The 25342-nt window shown below is 49.0% G+C and overlaps 1 protein-coding gene across 17 annotated transcripts in view; it reads left to right on the top strand.

Annotated features, from left to right (window-relative positions):
* Positions 1 to 24930, top strand: part of Camk2g (calcium/calmodulin dependent protein kinase II gamma) — a 57761-nt gene extending 32831 nt beyond the window's left edge. The window contains exons 13-23 of one of the 17 annotated variants that reach the window (XR_012907908.1): positions 1170 to 1232; positions 3124 to 3167; positions 11238 to 11270; positions 13462 to 13530; positions 14645 to 14689; positions 17083 to 17131; positions 18319 to 18432; positions 20459 to 20534; positions 20870 to 20972; positions 22371 to 22615; positions 22991 to 24930. Coding sequence is in view for 16 of the 17 variants with exons in the window: in XM_075949047.1 (XP_075805162.1) it covers positions 1170 to 1232; positions 3124 to 3167; positions 11238 to 11270; positions 13462 to 13530; positions 14645 to 14689; positions 17083 to 17131; positions 18319 to 18432; positions 20459 to 20534; positions 20870 to 20964; positions 22371 to 22603 (821 nt within the window). In the remaining variant the exon portion in view is untranslated. The remainder of the gene's footprint in view (positions 1 to 1169; positions 1233 to 3123; positions 3168 to 11237; positions 11271 to 13461; positions 13531 to 14644; positions 14690 to 17082; positions 17132 to 18318; positions 18433 to 20458; positions 20535 to 20869; positions 20973 to 22370; positions 22616 to 22990) is intronic. The other 16 variants (XM_075949047.1, XM_075949049.1, XM_075949048.1 and 13 more) reach the window with 16 other exon arrangements.
* Positions 24931 to 25342: the final 412 nt, after the last annotated feature.

Genomic DNA, 25342 nt, shown 5'->3' with positions numbered 1-25342 from the left:
AAGGAAGAGGAGCAAAGATAGAGTTGTAGCCCCCACAGTGCTCCTTCTCCTCCAAGTACTTTCAGCTTTATTTGCTTGATTTAAAAGCCTTCTTAGAGGACACTCGGGCATTTCTGTGCCACCCATAGAGTAGTGATATTTTTCTCTCTGAGTCAAAGGAAGGTGAAGACAGGCTGCTGCTGCTGCTGCTGCCTGTAGAGCCAGGCAAGTCAGAAGCAAGTCCCTGGCCTACGGTCTTGAGCTGCATGTCAGCCTCCCTCTCTGTTTCAGGAAATTAGTGGCCTGGTTTCAGAGAGTCAGGCTCAGTTAGGAAAGAGCGTTAACTCCTCCTTCAAGAGCCTTCTGGTCTATGAGCTCACTTTATCCTAGGTCAGAAGGGGCAACAAAACGAAACAGCCCTGCAAACATCCTATGTTGGCTTCTTCTGCCCTTCATTTGGGGCAGGTGAGGACAGAGCCACAGAGACGTCTACAGAAATAGACTTCTGTTTCTTTAGGCACAGGCTAGACTATTTCCCCAGTTGATCCACGGGGTACAGTAGTAGTTAGCCAGATGCTGACATCTAGCTTTGGCAGCCTTTGTTTCTGGGGCTCCTTTCTTGGATGTCTTCATCCTCAGTGCACAGTGAAATGCAGACTGAGAAAACCTCCTCTCTCCACTGACTCCTTATAGGGAGGAGGAGCTGGGGCTTCTCCATAGAGGTAGCTGCCCCAGGGCCCTGTGAGAGCCTTCCCGTGCCCCAGACCCTCCCTGTTATTTGGGATGTGGTAACGGACATGCTCTGTGCTCCAGCACTCCAGTAACCACTCTTGGTTTCCTCAGAAAAGGTACTTGCCTCCCACCAGGTCAGGCTTTTACCCCTGGGCTCTTATTGAAGAGGTCACGGGACAAGCAATGAAGCCATTGCTGTGAAGTAGAGGCATGGTATTCAGCCTGTCCAAGCCTCACAGGCCCCCAGACCGCTGTAGAGCTAGCTGCTCCTGCCTCCTCAGTCTGCCCCCTGGTGCCTCCTCTCTCCCAGCTCGGCTGGCTTGGCCATGCCACCCGGGCCTCGCTGTGCGTGGGCGGCCAGCGGTTTCTACGCCTCACGCTGGGGCATGCTCTCGCTGCTGACTGGCCCCCCGTGGCTTTGCGGCAGCTCTGTGCACTGAGAGACTGTATCCCCTCAGTTGGCAGGCAGAGCTCCGCCCCCGCCTCGCCTGCCGCGAGCGCCGCCGGCCTGGCCGGGCAAGGTACGTGGCATGAGTCCTCCCTGACCGCCTGCCTTGGCTCCCTGCCACCCCAACAGTAGGGCCAGCATGCCAGGCCCACTCACCAGGGAGGCGAGTCCCATGCTTGTGGGCTGAGATGGGCATGCCATACGGACCACCTAACTTGGCATCTGCAAGCACATTGATGTTATGAAGGCCCCTAACCAGCCGTGCATGCTGGGCGCTTGCCAACTCTCAGGAGGCAATAGCCTGGGGACTTGGAGTTGGGTAGTAGGAGCCTCTCCTCCAGATGGCCAAAGGGCTTGACCTGCAAACAACCCTGGGCATGGCCTGGAGCTGTCTCACGCTAAGACTAGACTCTTGCAGTGCAATTTAAGACCCCTCAGAGAAAGCCTCAAAATTGTGAAGCCTAGTCTCAAAGGTTGTGGAGTACAGATTCCTCAGGGTGAGCCATCCCTTGGCTTGACTCTTAGCCTTGTCACACGCTGAGCAAATCATGTCAACTCTCCCACCCCCAGTTTCCTCATCTCTGTAATGGTAATGACAGGTAACAGAGATACTTAGGAATGTGTCTGTTGTAGGTTCTCAGCCAGCCACCTGGGAGCTCATAAAACAAAATCCTGCTTCCACACCAGACAAAACAGAATCCTGTGGACGGGATAAGTCTAAGTGTTTTGTAAAGTTTTCCAAGTGAGTCTAGTGAGCACCTTGAGTTGAGAACCAGTGTGTGACAGTTGGTAGTCAGGCTCACTCTATAAACATTAAAAATTTACTTGCCCAAATACAGCGTGACTGGAGTTAAGGATAAAGGCCTTTTTTTTTTTTTTTTTGGAGAACCAAAATGTTGTGTTGAAGCTATGTTCCTTCTCTCTCTGGAGAAAGTACTAGCTTAGCTAGGAATGGCCACCTAAAGGCTAGAGGACAGTGGCAGTAGTCACAGCAATGGTCATGGTGAATGGTTCTCACATGCCAGACACTGTTAAGTTATTTTTAGGCGTGGTTCCATTGTATCCCCACTACCGTCCTGTGACCTAGGGGCTGTTACATCCCATTTTATAATAAAGAATTTGAGGCTCAAGGTGGTTAAATAGCCCACGTGCGCTGGTCACAAAACACAGCGAGCAAGTGCTTAAAACCAAAATAGAAATATAGGGCAGTCCAGGTGGACCAGAGAGTTGGGCTGATTATCCCTGTGCCTCCCAGAACTCTCCCACCCTTTGCTGCCTTCCTGTACCCTTTGTGGCCTTCTGGTGTCACCATCTGCCTAGTGTAGGTCAAACCCCATGGCTGGCTGGAATCTGTTTGGCAGCTTTGTAACTCTAGCCAGTCCCCCTGCTCATGGATCCAGAGAATGGGAAAGGGTGACGGCTAGAACCCAGTCCTGCCCAGTGAAGGCTTCAGCCCCTAGGCAAAACCCTCCTGTAGGTGGTCCTGGTTTATGTGTCTGTGACTGTCTGTCCTCACGTCTGGTCGCCTTCGTGAACGTGACACTATTTTCTTGAGAAAACTCCGGAGATGTCTTGCATCCTTCAGTCTAGAGGACTTCCGTGGTGTCTAGCAATGGAGCCCTCAACCATTTCACGTCGGCACTGTTTCCGGGCCTGGACAGAAGCTGTCGAGGACAGTGCTCCCAGTGCCCCGGGAAGCGCTAGTACCGAATGTGGTTTCTCTTCCTAAGCACAGGGTGTCTGCTTCTACTGAGCCCTCATCCATGGCAAAGAAGGTTCTAGAGTGCCGTGGCTCTGAAACCCTCGCGATGCCCTTCCTGCAGAGGAGATACTACACCGGCCTCTTCTCAGGAGCTGTGGCGGCTCCTGGCCCCTTGTTAGCGCAGCAGTTTCTCGCAGATCTGGCTGCCAGGTTGAGGAGAGGATGTGATGCCGAGACATGACTTGCCTCTTTGTTTTCACAGCTGCCAAAAGCCTATTGAACAAGAAGTCAGATGGCGGCGTCAAGGTAGGTATTTCTCCAGTCCTCTGACCAGAAACGGACTTCCCTCCCAGCAGTTGCTGAGGGACTCTAGGCATCTTGTTTTCCTTTTCCCTAGGAACCTTGTCCTTGCTGTTTTGTTTTAAGCCTTTGTGCTCAGAACTACAGGTTCTACTGGCCTGAGAGGGAAGAAGGGATATGGGCCTCCTGATAGTAGATAGGAAAGATACAGGGAGAATGGTCCAGATCCAGTCTCCTAAAACCTGGCTTCTCCGTACCCGCCTCATCTCCAGGGCTGGACTCTCTGGGTTTCTGATTTGTTTGGGTCGTTTGGGTAATCTTGTCCCTTTTTGCATAATCTTTTAATCAAAGCCAACTAGTGTGCCATGGTAACTCAGGCAGGGTACCCATACTGGGAACTTGAAGCTGTTTTTCTGTGAACCACTTTTATATCCCAGGTGAGGTGCCACTGACTGAGAGTCTCGGGCTTCTGTAAGTGAGGGGGCAGTGGTGTGTCACAGCTCATTCCCATCAGTAAAAGGGATGTGAGTCAGGGAATAAGAGGGCCTGGAGTAATAACTTGGCTGAGCTAAGCTGAGATGCAGGCACTCAGAGGATTCAGGGTACACAGGCACATGGGAAGCAGCAAGTGTCCTGGGGCTGGGATACGGGGCACCCACCACCTGACACGTTTCAAAGCAAGACGTTACCTAAGCCATACTCTCTAACAAAAACACAAGCTGGGCCTTTTCCCAGGAGCGTGTGCCCGCATTTATGTTCGTGGTCTCTATTCCCCTCCTTGCTCCCTTCCTGTTCCCTTCTTTTCTGCATGTTCGCTTTTGTGTCTTTCTGCCACTAGGAAGGGAGCTTAGGTGCCACTCACACCTGCTCGTGTGGAGCTGGGGTTTAGGAGTGGGCACCTGGTTCTAGGCATGCTCAAGATGAGGAAACCAAACAGGGAAAAAGGCTCTCAGAAAAGTGACCCAGGCCAAAGGCTCTGGGCACAAGCTTAGGGAGCAGAGGAAGATGAGACTGTTCAGTGGTTGTTTAAGGTATGGTGTTGGAGGTGAGGGCAAAAGAGGAGAACAGCCTTCATTTTCTTCTCATTTTTAAATGAGACAGGGTTACTTCTATAACCTGAAAAAAGTGCATTTGTATGAGTTGTCATACATATTAATGTTTCTGTTCAGCCAGAACACAAGATGTATGGTGGATATGGTGGGAGTACTGTTATGCTAGTACCTGGGAGGCTGAGGTATAATTATGGTGAGAGTAAGGCCAGATTCAAATAACATAGAAAAACCTGACCTCACTTGTTTTTGTTTTAATAGAAAAGGGGAATGATAAGGAAGAAAAATCAGTCAAAATTAGGACTAGCACTGTAGGGTTGGGACTTTATAGCTTAGTGGTAGAGAACAGCAAAGGTCCTGGCTTTCGTTCCTCGGCACTGCAGGAACCAAAACAGCCACATTAATCCAATTGAGCAATAGAATTGAAAGTTTGTGTGTTAGACTATGGAAAATACTGTGTGCCTGAATAGGAGGTAAGAGAGATTTGAAGGGCTAGGGGTATCGCTAATATTCATGAGGCCCTGGGTTCAATCCTTATATCAAGGAAAATAGATATGTCTGAGTGTACATGGGTGAAGTGGAAGAAGGAAAGAGCTGTGTGCAGAGGTGTCAAGATATGTTATAGAGCCGGGAGGTGGTGGCGCACGCCTTTAATCCCAGCACTCGGGTGGCAGGCAGAGGCAGGCAGATCTCTGTGAGTTCAAGGTCAGCCTGGTCTACTAGAGATACTTCCAGGACAGGCTCCAAAGCCACAGAGAAACCCTGTGTCGAAAAACCAAAAAAAAAAGAAAAAGAAAAAGAAAAACCAAAAAATAAAAAATAAAATTTTCAAAAGTTATAATCTCTTCAAGGCCAGCCTGGTCTACAAGAGCTAGTTCCAGGACAGAAACCAAAAGCTACAGAGAAACCCTGTCTCGAAAATTTAAAAAAAAAAAAAAAGTTATAATCTGGAGATAGAAGATTTAGAAGAAAAGATGGTCAGAAGTATCAAGGGAAAATATTCAAAAGTATTGACAAGTAGGTTGACACAGATTCCAACTACTCAGAATAGAGGCTACCTAAAGTCATAGTCTGGCTACACTCATGACACAGGGAGCACCTGCTGTTAGAAGTGGCCCTGAAAAGCCTCACACTGTTATGGGTGATTTTAGAAGAGTCCACTGGCTGGGCATTGCGCTGCATTCTTGTAAACTTTACACTGTGAAGACATAGTAAGAAGGTCAGAAGTTTAAGTCCAGCCTGAGCCACATAGCACAGCAACACTGTCTTAAGAAGAAAGGAAGGACGGACGGACTGACTGACTGAATTAACTAATTAATTAATTATAATTATCTGTATATAGTTGTGAACACTTTCATCTCAGGGCTCAAGAGGCAGAGGTAAGAGTTCCAGGACAACCAGGGCTATATAGAGAAACCCTCTCTTGGAAAAAAACAAAAAAAAATAAACAAGACAGAGGCAAGTAGATCTGTGGGAGTTTATAGCTAACTTGGTCTACGTAGTGAGTTCCAGGACAGCCTGGGCTGTGTAGAGACCCCGTCTACGTAGTGAGTTCCAGGACAGCCTGGGCTGTGTAGAGACCCCGTCTACGTAGTGAGTTCCAGGACAGCCTGGGCTGTGTAGAGACCCCGTCTACGTAGTGAGTTCCAGGACAGCCTGGGCTGTGTAGAGACCCCGTCTACGTAGTGAGTTCCAGGACAGCCTGGGCTGTGTAGAGACCCCGTCTACGTAGTGAGTTCCAGGACAGCCTGGGCTAGGTAGAGACCCTGTCTCAAAAAAGGAGAAACAGAAAAAAAGAAAATTCATCAGACAGTGTCAAGGTTTCCAGTCTTGACTGCTGAACAGAGTAGTAATGAATAAAATGTCTGTTCAGGGGGAAGAATTTTGTTTTGATTGCATTGAGATTAAGGGGCAGGTGGCATAGCTGATGGAGACATTTTTAATGACCCTGGGAACCACATGGCAAAACCCAGGGAAAAGTCCATTCTTAGTCTTGAACTCCTTGATTCTTCTGTGTCTCCTTCCTAAGTGCTGAGATTGTAAGTATATGCCAAATCAGGTCTTGCTTTGTGACTTGAGTTTCAGACAGACTCAAAACTTTCGAGATAATGGGTTTCAAAGATGACTCCAGTCTAACGGTGTAACTTTAGCCTAAGAAGATAATTGTAATGTATACAGGTTCCAGAACCAGAGGTGTAGAGCACTTCCTTAGCGTGCATGAGGTTCTAGGTTTGATCTTCTGCACAACCGAAAGATACACCAACCAAAAATACTGATTTGGGCTGGAGAGATGTGAGCACCCATATGGCAGCTCACAACTGTCTGTAACTCCATTTCCAGAGGATCCAATGACCAGTCCTTAGCCCTGGTAGGTGGCAGGGAGTGAGGGAGACACAGTGGTAGTCTAGGAAAACATCCACCGTAGGTGGGTAGCATGGGAACCCTTTTATTAAAGAGTACAGCAAATATAACCCCAGAAAGATAATCTAAGAAGATCCACTGATGATCTGAGGATGAAAATAGGTCAGGATGAAAGCTTTTAGCCTTATTACTATAATGAAATGCAAGTGAAACAATGAGCCTAGACTGCATCAGGACGGCTAGGGATACACAAAGAGACTCTGCGTGGATGTGCGTGGGTGTGTAGGGGTGGGGATGGGTGTGATTTTTGATTCTTAAGTTCGTGATGGCAGTAAAAAAACAGTGTCAAAAGCCATACAAATGTTCCTACCTTTGCTTCTGGGCATTTTCTTCTAAGAATTCTCCTAAAGAAATAGGAAATAGGAAAAGCTGAAAGTAGAAAGATGTTTTATATGACATTATATGAAAAAATTGGAAACTGTTTCAAAAGCCAGCTGGAAATAAATGGTTAAATAATAATGAGAATTCCATTTAATGGACTACTAGAGTTACTCATCTTCGGTTGGAAAACTAGTTCGGAAGTTAGGAGCACTTGCTGCTCTCGCAGAAGAGTGTAGTCCCCAGTACTCACCTCTGGTGACTTACAACAGCTATAACTCCAGTTCCAGGGGATCAACAACAAAAGAAAACTCACTGAAGTATTTAATCTTAGCTTTACTAAGTGATGGGAAATACGGTAACATTGGGGTTTCTAAAACTTTTCCTGTTATTGTGGTTTTTCTCTACTTTCCAAACTTTTCACCTGGACCATGCATTAATATTAATAAGCAAACCAAATTATTCTCTAATAAAAGAACAAAAATGAAGGTAGTGGACAAATGGATACATGCATGTGCTCTTAGCACCTGGAGGCGGGAGGGTCAGCCTATCCTCAGCAGCATAGTGAGTTCAAGGCCTCAAAAATAAATCATCTTTAAACTCAAAATGCTAATTTTAGCCAGGTGGCGGTAGTGCACACCTTTAATCCCAGCATTTGGGAGGCAGAGGCAGGAGGATCTCTGTGAGTTTGAGGCCAGCCTGGTCTAAAGTGAGAGTTCAAAGATAGCCAGGGCTACGGAAAAACTGTCTCAAGGGAAAAACAAAAATAAAAGCCCCTAATTTAAAAGTATAGCATAAACTATGTAACATGTAGTTTATAATAATATTTTAATTGCATATGAAAAGGCTCTAAGCAATAGGAAATTGAGCAAAATTCACTCACTTTCCCCTTTGCTTTTCAAATTGTTTATAATGTGATTGTAGTCTTTCTTATTCAGTAATGTGTAAATGGTCGATCGTGTGATTGGAAGAAAAGGCAAGAAGATAAAATGTGGGAAATATGTATGCCCTTTGTGGGCTCTCTTGAAATTTGAGCTGATGTCCAAAACTGTAAGGGAAGCCAGTAAATGGCCTGAGCTTTGAGCATTTGGATTCTTCTAGACTCTGTCTACCCTTTCCAATGCTCCTGTCCCCGATTTCTTCCGCTGACTGTTCTCAGAAAGGTTCTCTTCCCTCAGCTTAGATGTTTCTGTGAGATGCTCAAGACAGCTAACGTTGGTTTGAGTGGGTCCTGTACCCAATGGCTCTGAATTAAGAACTTGAGGTTCTGTTTGGGTTTCTTCGAAGGCTGATGCTAGTGACCCAGGGTCTGTGGGAAAGTGAGCATTTGTCTGTGTAACCTTGGCTGTCCTGGAACTCACTCTGTAGACCAGGCTGGCCTCAAACTCACAGAGAGCCTCCTGCCTCTGCCTCCGGAGTGCTGGGATTAAAGGCGTGCGCCACCACTTTGGAAGAACAGACTGAAAGGGACCACAAACACTCAAATTCTTTGCGGCCTCTGGGCAGCATGACATTCTTCTGCTGACTTCAGGCCAGAGTGGCCATCCAATTTTTTGTTTGTTTTTTAGATTTTAAAGGTTAAAATTGAGTACTTTTTGAGCAGTTGTTTTGAATATGAAAATGAGGCCTTAGCCTTTAATTGTGTAAAATTTTAAATTTTTGTATAGTTTTCAAATAGAAGTCAGACATGGTCCTTTAAAAGAGGCCTGGCATTTAAGCGTTTATGTGGTATCTGGTTGAGAAGACGACCAGCTGTGTGGGGAAAGATGAACAGAGAAGCTGAAAGACGCAGGCACTGGGAATCTGCCTGGGTGTGGAAAGGATGATTGGTTTGCCTGTGGCAGTGATCAGGATGAGCAGAGAACATCCAGGAGAAGAGCTAGGAACAGACCTCCCATGAGGTAGAAGCAGAAGCTGAAAGGTTTCCATCTGAACGCCAGGTCCGGGTAAAATGATTGCAATGGTCTTTACCACCAGCCACCAAAAATCACCAGAACCAATATCAGGCCTGGACTGAGTGCCAGTTCTTGGGAGGCTGAGGCTAGAGAGAAATGCCACAAAATTCAAGGCCAGAGTGGGCCACACTGAGTACCTGTCCGAAGGGGGAAATAGAATCCCAAGAGAAAACGAACAAGTATGAGTAGTTCTTGGGTGAAAGGGTAAGACAGTTAGGTAGGAAGATGAGCGCTTGGGTGGAAATCTAGCTAGACGGCAATGACGGATAAGAATATAAGGTGACTGCCTCCTTTCACGGCATGGTTCTTCTTGGCTATATAGCTTTGTTAAAGGCAGTCTGAATTCCTTGAAGCCCTGCTCTAAAATAAACAAAAAAGCTTATACAAGTTCAGTGTGGTAGCACGTACCTGTGATTCAACTACCCACAGGACACAGGCATGGGGATTGCCGGCTCAGGGCCAGACTGTATAGCAAGACCCTGTCTCAGAGCCGAATAAGGACTAATGCAAAAGGAACCCTACCATAGGGATTTTTTTCCTTTAATTCATATCCAAATTATGGATAAATGTTATTTTTTAATGTTTTGTATATAAATTATGCATAGTAATGGGTTTTATTATGACACACATGTACACATACTCCCACATACTCCATTATCTTCTGAAATACTCTTTTAAATATTAGTAGCCTCCTTCCAGAAACGTTGGTCCTGAGAGAACAAAAACCATTTCTCAGATATGTTTATTATGCCCAGAACAACCTCAGTAAATGGGATTGGATGTCATTAAGTAAATGTACAAAACTCAAGCAACAGACATAGTCTAAGGGGACTTCTGTCTCCCAGTGAGCTAATTATAAAAGTCATAATTACCCTTAACCTCTTAGTCTACTCTGGTGTATTTTTAGTGTGCTGTTTGGTCTTAATTGGTTTTTGGTTTGTTTTTTTTTCTGGTTTTTCGAGACAGGTTTTTCAGTAGCTTTGGAGCCTGTCCTGAAACTTGCTCTATAGACCAGGCTGGCCTTGAACTCACAGAGATTCACCTGCCTTTGCTTCCTCAGTGCTGGGATTAAAGGACTGTGCCACTACCGCCTGGCTGTTTGGTCTTAGTTTGATGCTCTTATTTCAGCCCCTGAGGTCTAAGAGATCTAGTGGAGGTTGAGGTCACGGCCTTCTGCCTCTCTCGGCTTCTACCTCTGCGTCTTTGGTCACTGCACTCTTATTCTCCAGCTCCCCTGGGCTTCCAGTTCTAGTAATCACAAAAAGCAATAGAACATGCCGAGTTTTTAAAGTAGCAGGGCTATACTGACAAAGAATAGAGTGTCAACACTGAAATGTCAGATAGAGTCTGCTGCCGACCAGGTGTGGTGGCGCACACATTTAACCCAGCACTCAGGAGGCAGAGGCAAGGTGGATCCCTGTAAGTTTGAGGCCAGCCTGGTCTACAGAGGGAGTTACAGGACAGCCAAGGCTACACAGGGAAACTGTCTGGCGGGGAGGTAGGTGGGAAGAGTCTGCCATCTTTATCTGGACAGCATTCACAGCTTCATTGAGGTCCAAGTTCAGAGGTCAAATGCTGTACTAAAGCTAAGACCATTCTATGGTAACTTTTGTTATTTCTCTGGTATTCCTCACTCGCGTTTCAGACAGTCCTGTCTGTAGAGGCTGTGAGTGCCCTTGTCAGTGTGCTGGTCCTGTGAACCCAAACCTGTAGTAGATGCTGTGAGTGCCCTTGTCAGTGTGCTGGTCCTGTGAACCCAAACCTGTAGTAGATGCTGTGAGTGCCCTTGTCAGTGTGCTGGTCCTGTGAACCCAAACCTGTAGTAGATGCTGTGAGTGCCCTTGTCAGTGTGCTGGTCCTGTGAACCCAAACCTGTAGTAGAGACTGTGAGTGCCCTTGTCAGTGTGCTGGTCCTGTGAACCCAAACCTGTAGTAGATGCTGTGAGTGCCCTTGTCAGTGTGCTGGTCCTGTGAACCCAAACCTGTAGTAGAGACTGTGAGTGCCCTTGTCAGTGTGCTGGTCCTGTGAACCCAGTCGTCAAATGTTACCCACATATGCTTGTGACTGAACAAAACAGACTTCTCAGGGTATGCTAAAGTTTCTGTGTTTGTGAACTTGAAAGAGCTCTTCTCCAGCGGCTGGAGGAGTGTGTGCGCCTGTGATCTGTGTACTGTTTTAACCCCTCTGATGTTGGACTCCGGGGTCCCGCTCTTCCTCCTCTTCTGTCCCCTCATGCAGAGCCCAAGCTGGTGCACTAACCTGCAACGTCTCTGTGCTTCTCTTCTTACCTCCTCTTTCCCGTTCTCTTTCCCTTTTGCTGTGGTGTGTCCAGAAAAGGAAGTCGAGTTCCAGCGTGCACCTAATGGTGAGCCTTGCCTGCCCACCCATCCTGCTCACTCCATGCTGCTTGTGCCCGCCTGCCAGCCATGCAGACCCATTCTGCCATGTGCGTCACTCATCCTCACTGCATGTCTGTGCTGTGTGGACCAGTGTGGCCTGTCCTGTCAGGCGGGGCCATTGCCCAAGGTCACCGAGTGGCCTTACAAATGGGCATCAGAAGGTTGCTGTGGAGGTTGGGTAGCCTCCAACAGTCTAATGCACGAAGTAAAGCCAGTGGGAGTTTTGGGGAAAGACCCTCTCTTACCGTCCCTCAAGAGATAAGGCCTGGGGCTGGAGAGATGGCTCAGACGTTAAGAGCACTGGCTGCTCTTCCAGAGGTCCTGAGTTCAGTTCCCATCAACTACGTGGTGGTTCACAACCATCTCTTGTGGGATCTGATGTTCTCTTCTGGCTTAAAGGCATATGTGAAGATAGAGCGCTCATACATAAAATCAATAAATCTTTAAAAAGAGAGAGAGAGATCAGGCCTGTTCTCCAGGCATGAGCAGCTGCTTCCTGGGAGCCGTATGTTCATTCAGTAGGCAGCCATGTAATGGGAAAAACTCATGGTTGGCTCCTGGCTCTAAACCTTGTTCTGTGAAAATCCCATTTTCCTGTTAGGCCTGCGCTGAAAGACTATAGTAAATGCATCTTTTCTCGTGGGATACTGGGCACCAAGGGAACACAGCAGCCTAGTCGTTATGAAACCATCCATTATAACCAGAGGTGTGGCCACTCGGGTGTTAGCTCAGTCCTCCGCAGATAGGCATGTCTTACCATGGAATGCTCATCCTCAGCCACTGCAAAGGTCTTTATGTCAGCTGGGTCTGCAGCCGGGACACTCTTCTCCAATCAACTGAAACCAGGAAATCAGCATCAGTAGCTGAGCTAAGAGAGCTCTGCCCTCTGCTGTCTCAGGATAGGAACACAAGAAAGCAGTCACCGTTTGTGTTTCTTCTCCCCCCCCCCCCCCCCCTACCCCAGGGACTCCTCTCCAGCCTGTACATTTCAATATCATCTTGTAGTACTTGATGTTGACTCAGGATTCCATGGCTAACCTCAGCCACTAACTGGGGTCATGTAGCTGTAGATCTGGTCCATGAGGCCTTTGGGAAGATGTAGAAGAGTCTGGATGCATTCTGAGTGTGTTCTAGGAGAGAAGAGATACGCTCTGGCTATCAGCGTATCTTCATTTATGCTCTGACTAGAGGCACATTTGTCTCGTGCTTACTGAAGAACTCGGGTGGTCAAGCTGCTCCTTTGTCTGTGACCCCATTGGGCCCCAGGGAGACTCAGTTGAACTGCTTAGAACTCAGAAGAGTCAGGGAGCATTGCTGTGGTTCTCTGCCCTGGAGATTGGCCGCCTTCCTTCCTCTCCACACTCCTTCTTGACTCTGCCACTCTATAGCATTTTAAAAGGCAAGGAAATATCCCTGGTGGTCGTGGTTGCCATTAGGAATGTTGGCTTGCTGGGCAGCTTGTTCTTTCCTGGGACTGAGTACTGCGACTACAGCCACAGCCACCATTGAGATTTGCCTGCCCTTCCTCGGGGCTCTGCCCTCACTTCCAGCTGATCAAGTCCAAGATTTTATCAGGTGGAAGATAAAGAGCAAAGTCCTGTCCCCTGAGATCTGTGGCTACATTGTATATTCAGAGTTGAATTCCACCCGTTTTCTCTCTGGACTCTACCTCCCGGACCAGGACCAGGCACCCTTGCTCGTTTCCCTCCTCTCTTCATATCAGGCTTCAAACTGTTATTTTAAGGGGAAAGGAAATGCAGGTGCTAGGAGAAGGGCCACAGGGGAGCCAGAGTTTTCAGTTTTGTTCTGCTTTAAGTCACCATCCTTTCCACCTGTAATGTGGTGGTCTGGGTCTGCTGTGACTGTGTTGGCATGGCACCTGCAGAAAGCAGACATTTCTGGAGAGGTGCCTTCAAACAGATCTTTGGCTAGTCCTACAATGAGGATGCCTCCAGAGCTAGGGCTCTGGGGCTCCCCAAATTCTCTCTTACTCAAATCATTTCTCTAACCATTGCTCCCATCTGCACGGTGGTGTTACAGTTGCCACCTCAGGCATAGCACCTGAGGCCAGACCAGGGGACAAGGGAGGTCTGGGAGTCAAATCTGAGCAACGTTGGTGACTCTGGAGGAACTAAACCATCTGTTTTCTTGTCTCAGCCACAGAGCAACAACAAAAACAGTCTCGTAAGCCCAGCCCAAGAGCCCGCGCCCTTGCAGACGGCCATGGTACCTCTGACTACGGCTTCTCCGCCTGACCCTGGCTGCCTCCTGCTTCTTTCCCACTTCCTCTTCTTGCCATACCTCCCTAGGACCCCACAGCTTTTGTCATTTTTTTGCTTTCCATAGAGCAGATTGCTCTGTGTGCTGCCCCTCAGGCCCCTTCCCCTTCATTCCCCTGCTTGGCAATGCTCCATCCTGCATGGCAGAACCACCGCTCCTGTACCTGTTGCTGCTGGGGAAAGAGTGATCAGGGCTGTCAGTTAGGCCTCCCGTCCCCAAGCACTCACCCTCAGTGGGTCTGCTATCAGGGCTAGGGAGGTGAATTGTTTGAAAAAAGCAGAGGGTAGGAGCTCTCTTGGTACCTGATCCTTAGTTCTTAGAGGTTTCCTTGTAGAACCTGCCTCAACCTCTCCTTTGTATAGTCAAGAACAGGAAGGAAGATGGAGGTTCCCCCAAAGTTTCTCTGGTCCTGGAGAGCCCCTCCGTTGAGTTCTCGCAGGGTTCTTTAGTGGGTACAGTATATAACACAGAGCTCTCTGTGCTACTGCTGGCTAGCTGATGAACTAGCACAGAGGACACCGGGAAGAGAGGGGCGTTTGTTTATTGTTTAATCATGCCTGCCATGTCTTCTACTTCCTGTGAACCTTTTTGCAATCTGGTGTGGGGCCATGGGGCCATGGGGCCATCCTCAACTTGCTGAAGGGGCATCCTAGGTCTTTCTGGGAGACTTTCTCTTTCTGCTTTCTTTGTGCCCCTGTCTTCTGTGCACCCCTTGATGAACACTGTTGGCAGGGCCTGAATCCCACAGCTCCTCTTGTGTATTTGCCCCCTAGGGCTCCCCCACACCCACAGACTCAAGTGCAGAGGCCCCTGTCCTCTCAATGTCCTGAGAGCCTGCCTCTTCAAGCTTCTCTTTACCAGCCAGTCAGCTAAATCCTGGGTTTCCTGACTCTCCGGGACTCTAGTCGAGCCAGTATATTTTGGTTTGTAGGGATGTCTGGTGGGCAGGCCTCAGTGGTCATCATAGGGTCTCTAAGGGTACCATGTCAGGGTGCGGGGATCCTTCACAGAAGAGCTCAAGTCCCCAAATCTGGAGGATAATTTTTATCTTCTCTCACAGGAACCACAAACCACCGTGGTGCACAACGCTACAGATGGGATCAAGGTGAGTGAGTGGCCACCAGGTCTGCTCAGCTTTCTCATCCAGCAGGAAAGAAATAGACTGAGTCACTGGGGTCTGAGAGTTTTGTGGATATTGTGTGCGGAGTGTTCGTGGGGTCCAGTATCGAGGCAATAATGGGTGTGTTGGTTACTCTGTCCTGTGAAACGACAAAGCTTACTGACTCTGGACCGAGGCTGTACAGTCAGATTGATCCGCTGTGAATCTCAGCTTCAGACCTCAGAGCAGGTCGTTCACCACTTTGTGCCACAGCTTTCTTGTTTGCAAGTGATGGATAGTAGTAAATTCCATGAGTTAGGAAGTGATGAGACTAGAGAGATGGCTCAGCAGTTAAGAGCACCGCTGCTCTTCCAGAGGACCCGGGTTCAAGTCCCAGCACCCACATGGCAGCTCACAGCTGTCTGTAACTCCAGTTCCAGGGGACCTGACATCTTCATACAGGCAAAGCACCACTGAACATAAATAAAAAATAATAATAAAATATAGTGGATATTAAAGAAAAAGAAGTTTAGTGAGAGCAGGCAGTGGTGGTGCTCACCTTTAATCCCAGCACTCAGGAGGCAGAAGCAGGCGGATCTCTGGGAGTTTGAGGTCAGCCTGATCTACAGAGTGAGTTCTAGGATAGCGAAGGTTACACCGAGAAACCCAGCCTCAAAAAACAAACAAGTGACGAATGAATGAATGAATAAAAGAAAGAATAAATAGAAGTTTAGTGAGAAGAATTGTTAGAAGGAAGAAAAGAGCCAAGGCTCTGGAGAAAACTTGGATAAGTACTTACTGAGCAAGTATGAAAACTGGAATTCGGATTACCAGGACCCACATAAAACAAACTGCACATGGCGCACACTTGTAGACCAGGCATGTTGGAGGTACAGGACCTCCCAGACAATCTGGGAAGTCTGGGTACAGCCTGAGACCTTGCCTCCATGAGTAAAGTGGAGAGCAATTGAAGAAGACAACAGTGTCAGTCTCTGGCTTCCATATGTGTGCTTGCACTTGTGCATACATGCACACCGTCCACAGCAAACATGCACTCACACCCATGCATACATGCACACCGTCCACAGCAAACATGCACTCACACCCATGCATACATGCACACCGTACACAGCAAACATGAACTCACACCCATGCATACATGCACAGCAAACATGAACTCACACCCATGCATACATGCACACACCATGCACAGCAAACATGCACTCACACCCATGCATACATGCACACCATGCACAGCAAACATGCACTCACACCCATGCATACATGCACACCGTCCACAGCAAACATGAACTTACACTCATGCATACATGCACACCGTGCACCATGCACACCATGCATGCATACATCCCCCAAAAGGGCAAGAATCTAGCCAGACTGTACAGTATTCTCTGTATCGTAACCTCCCACCCCCGCAGTTTTAGTACCATTGCTGACTACCATGACTCTGCTGTATAGAGAGGACAAAATAAATTTCCGTTTGGGGGGAGGGGTAGACCTAGTAGATAACATACCAACAACAAATAAAATAAGATCCAGTAGTGATAAGTTCTCAGAAGAAAGTGGTACAAAGAGAGTGAACATGGCCTTTAATGAAATGGTCAGAGAATGGCTTCGCGGAGGGGCTGTCTGAGCTAGAAATGAAACATCAGTAGGAAGGAGGCAGACAGGCTGCCAGGCGGAGGTAAGGCCTGGGGAATGCCGGAAAGAACCAAGCAGCTGAGCTTAGTGAGCAAAGGCCTAAGGAGTAGGAGAGTCAAGAAGTTGGAGAAGTAGGCAGGGTTCTCAGTATGGTTTATGTGTTTCAACACAGGGTCTCACTGTGTAGCTCCGGCTGTCCTGGAACTCAGTATTGTAGACCACGCTGGCCTTGAGTTGACAGAGATCCACCTGCCTCTGCCTCCCACGTGCTGGGATTAAAGGTGTGCACGCTGTGTCTGGCCGTATGATTTACATTTATTCCAGCAGCAAAGAGAAGCTATTGGTAGTTTTTATCAGAGGGAGATAAAATCTAGCTGTATTTTGTAAGTTCACCATAGATAAGAACTCTAAGGAGAAGGCCCGAGTGTCAAGAAGGGAGCTGGAGGCTGCAGCAGTGATACTCCGACAGATGGTAGCTCGCTGTGCATCTGTAGAGAAGATGCAAGGAAGAGAAGAATGAAGAATGGTCCGAGCTGTAGCATGAGTGATTAGGTATTGCCTTTTCCTGACATGAAAGCCTAGGAAGGACTTTGGAACCTGAAGAGTTTTCTGAACAAGGAGTAAGGATGGAAGGCAGGAGCCTCTCAGGTTCTTCTGGGCATCTCTTGTAGGGACCTGTTGGTTCTTCTTCCTCCAAGCATCCAAGGACTAATGATATTCGTGTTCTCTTTGGACCGCAGGGCTCCACAGAGAGCTGTAACACCACTACAGAAGATGAAGACCTTAAAGGTAGGTGCTGTCCCTGGAGGGGAAGGGCCCCCAACTGTGACCCAGGTACTTCAGTGTTGATGGGACATCGGTCTTTTCTGTCCCTGGAACTGGGATTGGTGCCTCCTTACACAACAGGGGGCTTGACCTAAAAACTACATTCCATGCACTGAGACATAAGGTCCCCATCTGGTGTTAGTGACCAAGCAAAAAGGGCTTCTCCTTTTTTACCAAAGTCTAGAATAGCCAAATTAGCTGTCTTTAGTACCAGTGTTTAGAGAGCTGTTCCTGTTGTTGATAATGATGTAGCATCCCAGAGCAGAGGCGTCTGCAGAAATCAGTCCTGGTTTTCCTAAGACCCAAGGTAATTCTCTGGATGTAGAACTTTGAAATGAAAGCAAGGGGTTGTGGTACAAATCAGTGGTAGAACACTGCCTAGCCCAGCACCTCTCCCCTCAAAAAGAGAAAGGAACAAGAAGCAACAGAAACACCAAGGACAGCCCCAGACTGGCTGGGGTGAGTTTCCACTCTGGTCCTGAGTTCTGACCAGGACTGACAGAATTAGAGCTGTTGTGGTGTCTGAAGCTACATGCAGCTGCTTTTGTGGGCCTGTGATGATCACTAGCCTAAACTTGAAGTGGCCAGAATGCCAGAGCTATAAGGAACATGGAGGCCAGACCAGTGGAAATCTTCTGCTCTTTGGGTTGGCCTCATAGAACTTGTGCCTTTGGTTTCTATAAGTGACCTCCTGCTGGGCCATCAGGAAAGACAGGATGTGGGGCAGGATCCTATCGGAGAGAGTCAAACACACTGAAAGTGTGTACGTATAAGTTGGTACGCTGCTGGGAGTTGAGAGATCAGTTCGACTCTGACAGAGTAAGAGGTATCATCTCTGCTGGCCTCGTGGCCTAGCCCCTCTTGAATGTCTTCTAGTAGCAGGGGACCTTGTATAGGATGTTTTAAGGCTCCTTTGGAAGCTGCAGGCTTAGGTCTATGCACCTTTGCAGTGTTCCCAGCTGGGAGGCCTCTCTGGCAGAGAGAGTGGGATGTGGTCCAGTGCCCACAGCAGCCCCAGGTATCACCTTGCCCCGGCTCTGCAGTGCCAGTGGCTTGGGTCCTGTTCGGCTTGCTCGCTCACCTGCCTTATTCTGTTTGTTTTGGCTGCTCTGCCTTGCCCTGCCCTGCCCTGCCCTGCCCTGGCTGGCTAGCTGCCCCGCTCCGCACTGGGAATGGCAGCTTGGTGCCCGAAGGACGGAGCCCCCGGGACAGAACAGCCCCCTCTGCAGGCATGCAGCCCCAGCCTTCTCTCTGCTCCTCAGCCAGTAAGTGTGAGGGAGGCACATTCTGGCTTCCAACTCCCTGGCTCTTCCTGAAGCCCCTCAGGGATTTCCCCAAGAGCTGGTCAGCCTAGGCCAGCTACCTGTTGGTCAGCTTTAGGGGTATGGCATCTGCCAGAGCCAGGGGCCTGATGGAGGCCTAGTCCCCAGCAGGTCTGAGTTTGGAGCCCAGAGAAGGGTGGGTGGGAAAACATGGTGTGGAAATGGGAAGTAGAAAGCCACTGGGATGTGTAGCAGGCCTTGATTTGGCAACAGCTGGGAAAAACCGTGAGAAGTCAAGTCCATGAGGGTGGGAGTCAGAGCGGTGGTGCATAGCGACCTAGGGATTGTCTTGGGTTTAGCATTTCCTGAGACTCAGCCATATTCGGAACATGGGCTCTGAATGAGACAGATGTGATTTTGAATCTTAACTAAGTGTGATGCTACACAATTAGAATCCTAGCACTCAGGAGGCTGTGGCTGAAGCCAAAGGATCTCCATTGAATTCAAGGCCAACCTAGCTACACTATGAGACCCCGTCTCAAAAAGAAGCATAAATTCCAGCTACGCTACCTTCAAAAGTCTGTGAAGTGTGTGAGCTGCCTAGAGATTGAGTTTCCCTGTCTGCCAAGTGGGGGTTGCTGAGGGGCCCCCACCTCACCACAGAGGTAGCTGGCAGGGCTCCTGAGATTCGTGCTTATGTCTGCAGTTCTGTCTGTGTTAAAGGATGCCTGTCTTGGTCTCTTCGCCCCACACCATACTCTTAGGGAGTTTCTAAATCCAGTCTTCTTCACCCAAGAGGACCCTAGTCAGGTCCTCGCAAGAGATTTGATGGGACCCAGGGGAACGTGTTACGTGGGGCATACCTGCCTGCTTCTCCAAAGAGAGAATGGAGCTCATTGGCTCCCGTAAAGCCTCTGCTGCTCAGTCAGGGCTGCCCACCTATCAGTGGTCTGTGGAGTCCCTCCTGGCTGCACCTTCAGCTATGCCATTCCCTTCCAAATACTCCCCGTGGCTGTGCTGGCCCAGCTGTGCCCAGCTGTGCCCAGCTGTGCCCTGCTGGGACTGTTCTAATGCTCGCATTTGTCTGTCTTGCAGCCTCTTGCGCCTGTGAGGAAAGGCTTGTGGCCTGGACCAGCCTGGGGCTCCAGTTACAGTCAGGGTTAGCCTGATCTCAGTCCAAGCTCGCCCTTACGCTAGAGACACCCCCTGCTAATAGTGGCTCTGTCTGTAAGTGAGCTACCCCAGAGAGCAGGGTATCACCATGTGCCCCTTGGGTAGGGAAGGAGGGCACCAAACTGCCTGCCTCTCAGTCGTTTGTTGGTCTTCCATAGGTGTAGTTCTCTAGTTTTTCTGAAGCTTAGCCAAGGGCAGTGTAGTCACGTGAGAAGCTGTCAAAGGTTTTCACAGGTCTGAGATCCTTTATCCCAGGAAATCCCCGTGGAAGACAGTGGTGTAAAGAGAGCTAAGCATCCACCCACACTCTATTCATCCTTTTGGAACTTCATCTCTAGCTCTATTTTGCTCTCAGGCAGGGGTCCAAGGCTAAGTTCTGGACTGCTGAGTAAGGGCTCCAAGGGGGTAGTAACTGCGACCTGACTGAGCCCCTGGTGAGAGAAGTAAGTGGTTAGAGGCAGAGAACAGCCATACCTAGAGCTGCTTCTCAGAGAGCCTAAGCCCGCTAAAGATGGAATGCACAGACCCTTAACTAGAGGGTTCACGACATTACAAGCTCCTCAGCTGTTAAAAACAAGTTGTTTACTGCAACATGGTTGTTGATAAAGAAGGTGGCAAAGGCCACAGATTTCATAACTCCTGGATGGGCTTAGAAAGGAGGTTGTCCTTGGTTCTGCAGATGCCAAAAAGGATGAGGTGAAGGGTGGGCTTGTTCCTCTTGCACAGGGCATTAAAAGACAGGAGGAGGTGTCTTTGACAAAGAGGCCATAAGGGATCCCTGAAGGACGGAGGAGGGCTCTCTTGTCCCTTGGGAAGTTGCCCAACAGGTAAATTAGTGGATTTTTCTCCCTAACAGTGCGAAAACAGGAGATCATTAAGATCACAGAACAACTGATCGAAGCCATCAACAACGGAGACTTTGAGGCCTACACGTGAGTAAAGACCCATTGCCCTGAGATAGCTCGTCTCCCAAGTCCGCCTCTATTTTCCAAAAAGTGTCTGTGTTCCTGGGAACAGGGCTATATCTGAGCCCTAAGCCCATAGGACCCCCACAGCCGAGCCTGCCCTATTATCCTGACATGGGAGAAAGAGCAGGACAGCTGAGTGGCCCTGCAAGGCTAACCCCGAGGAGCGTTGTCTTGTCTGGTGTAGCCACTAGCTAACCTTCTGTGGGACAGACACACTGATGAAGAAGGCACATAATTCCCATTGAGGCCTGACAGGCTGTTTTTGCCCCCCACCCCACCCCTGGCCCTCTTTTCTGCAGGAAGATTTGTGACCCGGGCCTCACTTCCTTTGAGCCAGAAGCCCTTGGTAACCTCGTGGAGGGGATGGATTTCCATAAGTTTTACTTTGAGAATCGTGAGTGGGTTCGTGCTGCTGATATACTCCTGCCTGCCCCTCCGTTCCCGCCTCTGTCCCTACCCACCCTTTCCCCCTAGTTGCCCATCTTCACCTTATCTGGCCTTCCTGCTGCATCCTGCTCTGTGCTCACCCCCTGTGTCCTGCTCTTTTAAAAGACGAGTGCCCATTCATTTGGCAACTGTATCAAGGCCCTGTTGATCGTCACAGTTAGGGGTTAGGGTCGTTGTATCCCTCCAAGCATCACTTTTCTCCGAGACAGACTATAAACCCTTCAAGACTAAGTCAAGATGATCTCAGCAAGTAATGATGAGAGGTCTGTGTCTGCAGGACTCACAGTAAAGGAAATAAACGCATGACAAAGCCGTATAAGCAAGTAACAAAGCACTAACGGTGATTTGTGAGGTCAGAAGCTGTGGCTGGGCGACCCTGGACACTGCAGGAGCCAGGCATCTAGATGGGAGAGATTTATGGTCTGAACAGTTGCCAGAGGTCCCAGAACTGAATCATCATACCCTCCATCTCTTTCTCTACTTTCCAAGACCCTCATTCCTCATTTTTCCTTCCTCTTGTCCACTTTATTCTAGGCGGCTCTTATTCTACCCTGAGTGTTACGTTGTAGCTATTTTCCTCACTGACTCCCCTAGTGTGATTTCTCCACACCTTAGCTGCCTGCCTAATGCCCTAGCTATCTAAGCTATCTAGCTATCTAAGCCAGAAGCAGTGTTTATATTGGTTCCAAGGAAGGTCTCTTGCAGCTTCTATAACACTGGAATGAACTTAAGCAAATCCGAATGGAAGCTTCACCATAAGCACACTGTATGCTGATAATGGTGTCCAGCTCCCTTTGCTTTTCCAAATCCAGAGAACCCTGGAAGTTTGGGGGAGATCCTGAACTGGGTACTTTAGGGATTTTAAACTTTGATATGCCTTTTCTTTTTAAGTCACAAAATGACTTTGAATGTATTGCTTTCATGATTTTTCTCTTCAGCCTTAGATGGGGCAAAGCAAGCTTAGAACTTTTAAACATCAGCCTAACCAAGTAGAAAACCACAGGCTTTTATTAGAGCCTTATGGTCCTGAGTTTAAATATTTTCTTTGATTTGAGTCTTTTTCCTTATAGTAAAGAAAATAATAACAGTGAACAAACCCATGTCTTGCATGTAAAGCCTCAGCACACTACCTAATGAAAAGAGGAGTTGCTATTGTTACTACCCACATTTCTCTTCCTTTTGGATGATACTGATATTGTGAGGGATCTTGGCCTCTGGGGGCGATGAGGGGGCACTTGGGGATTCTAGGAATGGCTGCTGGAGCTACAGTAAAGAGGGTGCAGCCTGGCAGGAATATATGAGTGCCCAAGCCTTATGCCTACTACCTCCACTTCCCTGCCCTGCCCCCTGCAGTCCTGTCCAAGAACAGCAAGCCCATCCATACCACCATCCTAAACCCGCACGTCCACGTGATTGGGGAGGATGCAGCCTGCATCGCCTATATCCGGCTCACCCAGTACATCGACGGGCAGGGTCGACCTCGCACCAGCCAGTCGGAGGAGACCCGGGTGTGGCACCGCCGAGATGGCAAGTGGCTCAATGTTCACTATCACTGCTCAGGGGCCCCTGCCGCACCACTGCAGTGAACTCAGCCACAGGTACACCTGGTAGGGAGAAGGGACTGGGCAGGGGAGGGGTGGCAAAGACTGGGCTTTGCTCTGTAACCAGACAGACCCCAAACTTGGTGTATGCAGTCTTCCTCTTGCTAAGCCCTCAGTCTCTTTAGTTACCAACAGAGGGAGAAAGTGGTACCTACCTCTGGTCCATGATGAATTAATTGTGAAGATCAAGTACGAGACTATACATAAAGCATGTAAAACACTCAAATGGAGGCAATGCTGTAAAGCAAATGTCGGCTTCTCCCTTCTTTGCTTGTTGAAGTGGATTTAGCCATGTGTGTATTGTACTGAAATCCCAGGGATTTTGTCTGTTCTCATCATCCTCTGTCCTGCTGCCACCTTCTGTTTCAACAGGGGCATCAGGAGATTCCAGCTGGAGGTTGAACCTTCGCAGCCAGTGACTCTGGGGGGCCTGAGTGACAGCGGCAGTCCTGTTCGTTTGAGGTTTAAAACAATTCAATTACAAAGCGGCAGCAACCAATGCACGCCCCTGCATGCAGCCCTCCCGCCCTCCCTTCGTGTCTGTCTCTGCTGTACCGAGGTGTTTTTTACATTTAAGAAAAAAAGATTGTTTAAAAAAAAAAACTGGGATTCGTACCGTGATGCATTTTAAAACAACTGATAGCCCTTGGGCTCGCAAAAAGGCAGGAGTTTGTGTGACTCATCCAGGCATGGACAGTGGGCTCACCCACCAGCTTTGAAGAGGTGAGCTTGGACTCAGGCCCCCGTGGACTCAGGGGGACCAGGCAAGGACTCTTGACAGAGCTTTGGAAGCCATGGTGTGGTTGCAGCCCCAGAGGTGGCCTGATTACCCCAGGTCTAGAAGTGGACTTCTTCAGAACATGCATCGACACCTAGAAGGAGATGGAAGAAAATGCTGTGGCTGTCAGACCTACTTGGGAGAGAATGCAGCGCTCCCAGCCCGTCTGCTGTGGAGGCAGCTGAGAACCAGTGGCCTTAGGACTGGAGGCCTGGACTTTGCTGTGCTGTTCGAGTTGATGTAGGCAGAAAGAGAATTGGTGCTGCAAACGTGTATCCGCCATGAAGCTGATGAGAAACCTCGTGTTAGTCTGACATGCACTCACTCATCCATTTCTCTTGGATGCACAATGCACGTGGGCCCTAACGCCGTGGCCTGGTTTCTGTGGATGGGAAGGGGAAGGAAGGGGTTGCTACTTTGCTTCCTGTTGGTTTTCCTAACTTAGCAAGGAGGGATGTAGACCTTGGCCAGGGCTCCTTTTGCCACTTTCGGCAGTTCTATTTCTGTGCTGATCTGGACCATCTTTGTCTTGCATTTTCATGGTGGTCCCCGTGCTGACCCTCATCTGGACCTGGGCCCTCTGCCAAGTGCCCTGTGGGATGTGAGGAGTGAGGCAGTGGAATAAGAGTTGGTGGTTGTTTCTATGCATTCTGGCTGCCCTCCGGGCTGCTTCCCATGCTGCACGTCCATCTCTCTCCCTGTGTTTGAGTTTGAACTGACTGCTTGAGTGAGGAGTGTCCTCTTTAAAGAGGCCTCTTGACTGACCAACTGAAGTATAGACTTTCTGCTGGACAATCTGCATGGGCATCACCCCCTCACCTGCATGTACCCAGAAAAGGGGTCCAGAGCCAAGGCTTCTACATTCATTGTCCCTCTGTGCTCAAGGAGTTCCATTCCAGGAAGAAAAGATCTGTACCCTAAGCAGATTAACAGAAAATAAAGGAGGAGCAGTTGGCCTGGTCTTGGTTCCCCCATCAAACAACTGCATAGCATCTGCACTGGGGGGAGGGGAGTGGATTTCAGGAGACACCGGAGCTGGGGAAAAGAACTACAGGCTTTGGAACCAGCTGAGAGGAGAACAAATTCATGGGTGCTGGTGCTTGAATTTAGCCAGGCTCCTCAAGCACCTTCTGCATGCCTCAGACCCTGGACCCTAGTCCCTACCTGCCCTGCAGCCTGCGTGCCAGCCCACAGATACTTCACCACAGGGTTTGGTTTTGCTGGCTTGAAGACAACGATTGGTCTTAGAGCTCATTGAGACCCATAGCTTCATACGGCTGCTCCAGCCCCACTCCTTAGCATTCTTACTCCACTTCTGGGGCTAATGTCAGCATCTATAGACTATTAATAGACTATTAAAAAAAAAACAAACCACCTTTTAAACAGGAAATGGAAGGCATTTGATGCAGAACTTTTGCATGATGACTTAGAAATAATTTAAAAATTAGTGTTTGTTCTGAATGTTGGTAGTCCCTTCATAGCTTTGTTACAATGAAACCTTGAAGATATTTAATAAAATAACCTTTAAACAGTCCACTGTGTTCTTTCTGTTGGAGGCTCGCGGGACTTTCGTGACAGGGCTTCAGGAGAAGACAAACATCTTTTCCCATTCCCTTGGGGCCTGAAGAAGAAAACTTGGTATAAACTCAGCCAGAGCTGCTGAGTCTGTCTGCCGCCAGGAGGAAGTGGGTTCTTAAGCGGGGGCCTGTGCCTTCGCTCCGCCCCAGTGGGAGGTGGCCCCACCCTCTGTGCACGGCTCCCTCCCCCTTCGCGGGGCTGAGTGGACGGGCCTGGGCCTTGGGCCCGCCCCGACGCTCTGCAGACTGTGCCACCCGGCGTGGAGGAGGGGGTCCGCGTCGGTGGCCCGAGCGCGAGGCCGGGGGGCTGCGGGGCTGCGGGGCTGCGGCTCTGCCGGGCACGACGGTGGGCCGTCGGGTTCTCCCAGC

This window comes from Microtus pennsylvanicus, chromosome 15 (assembly GCF_037038515.1).
Source record: "Microtus pennsylvanicus isolate mMicPen1 chromosome 15, mMicPen1.hap1, whole genome shotgun sequence".
Lineage (NCBI taxonomy): Eukaryota > Metazoa > Chordata > Mammalia > Rodentia > Cricetidae > Microtus > Microtus pennsylvanicus.
The sequence above is the reverse complement of the archived record's forward strand: the minus strand, read 5'-3'. Positions and strand labels throughout refer to the sequence as shown.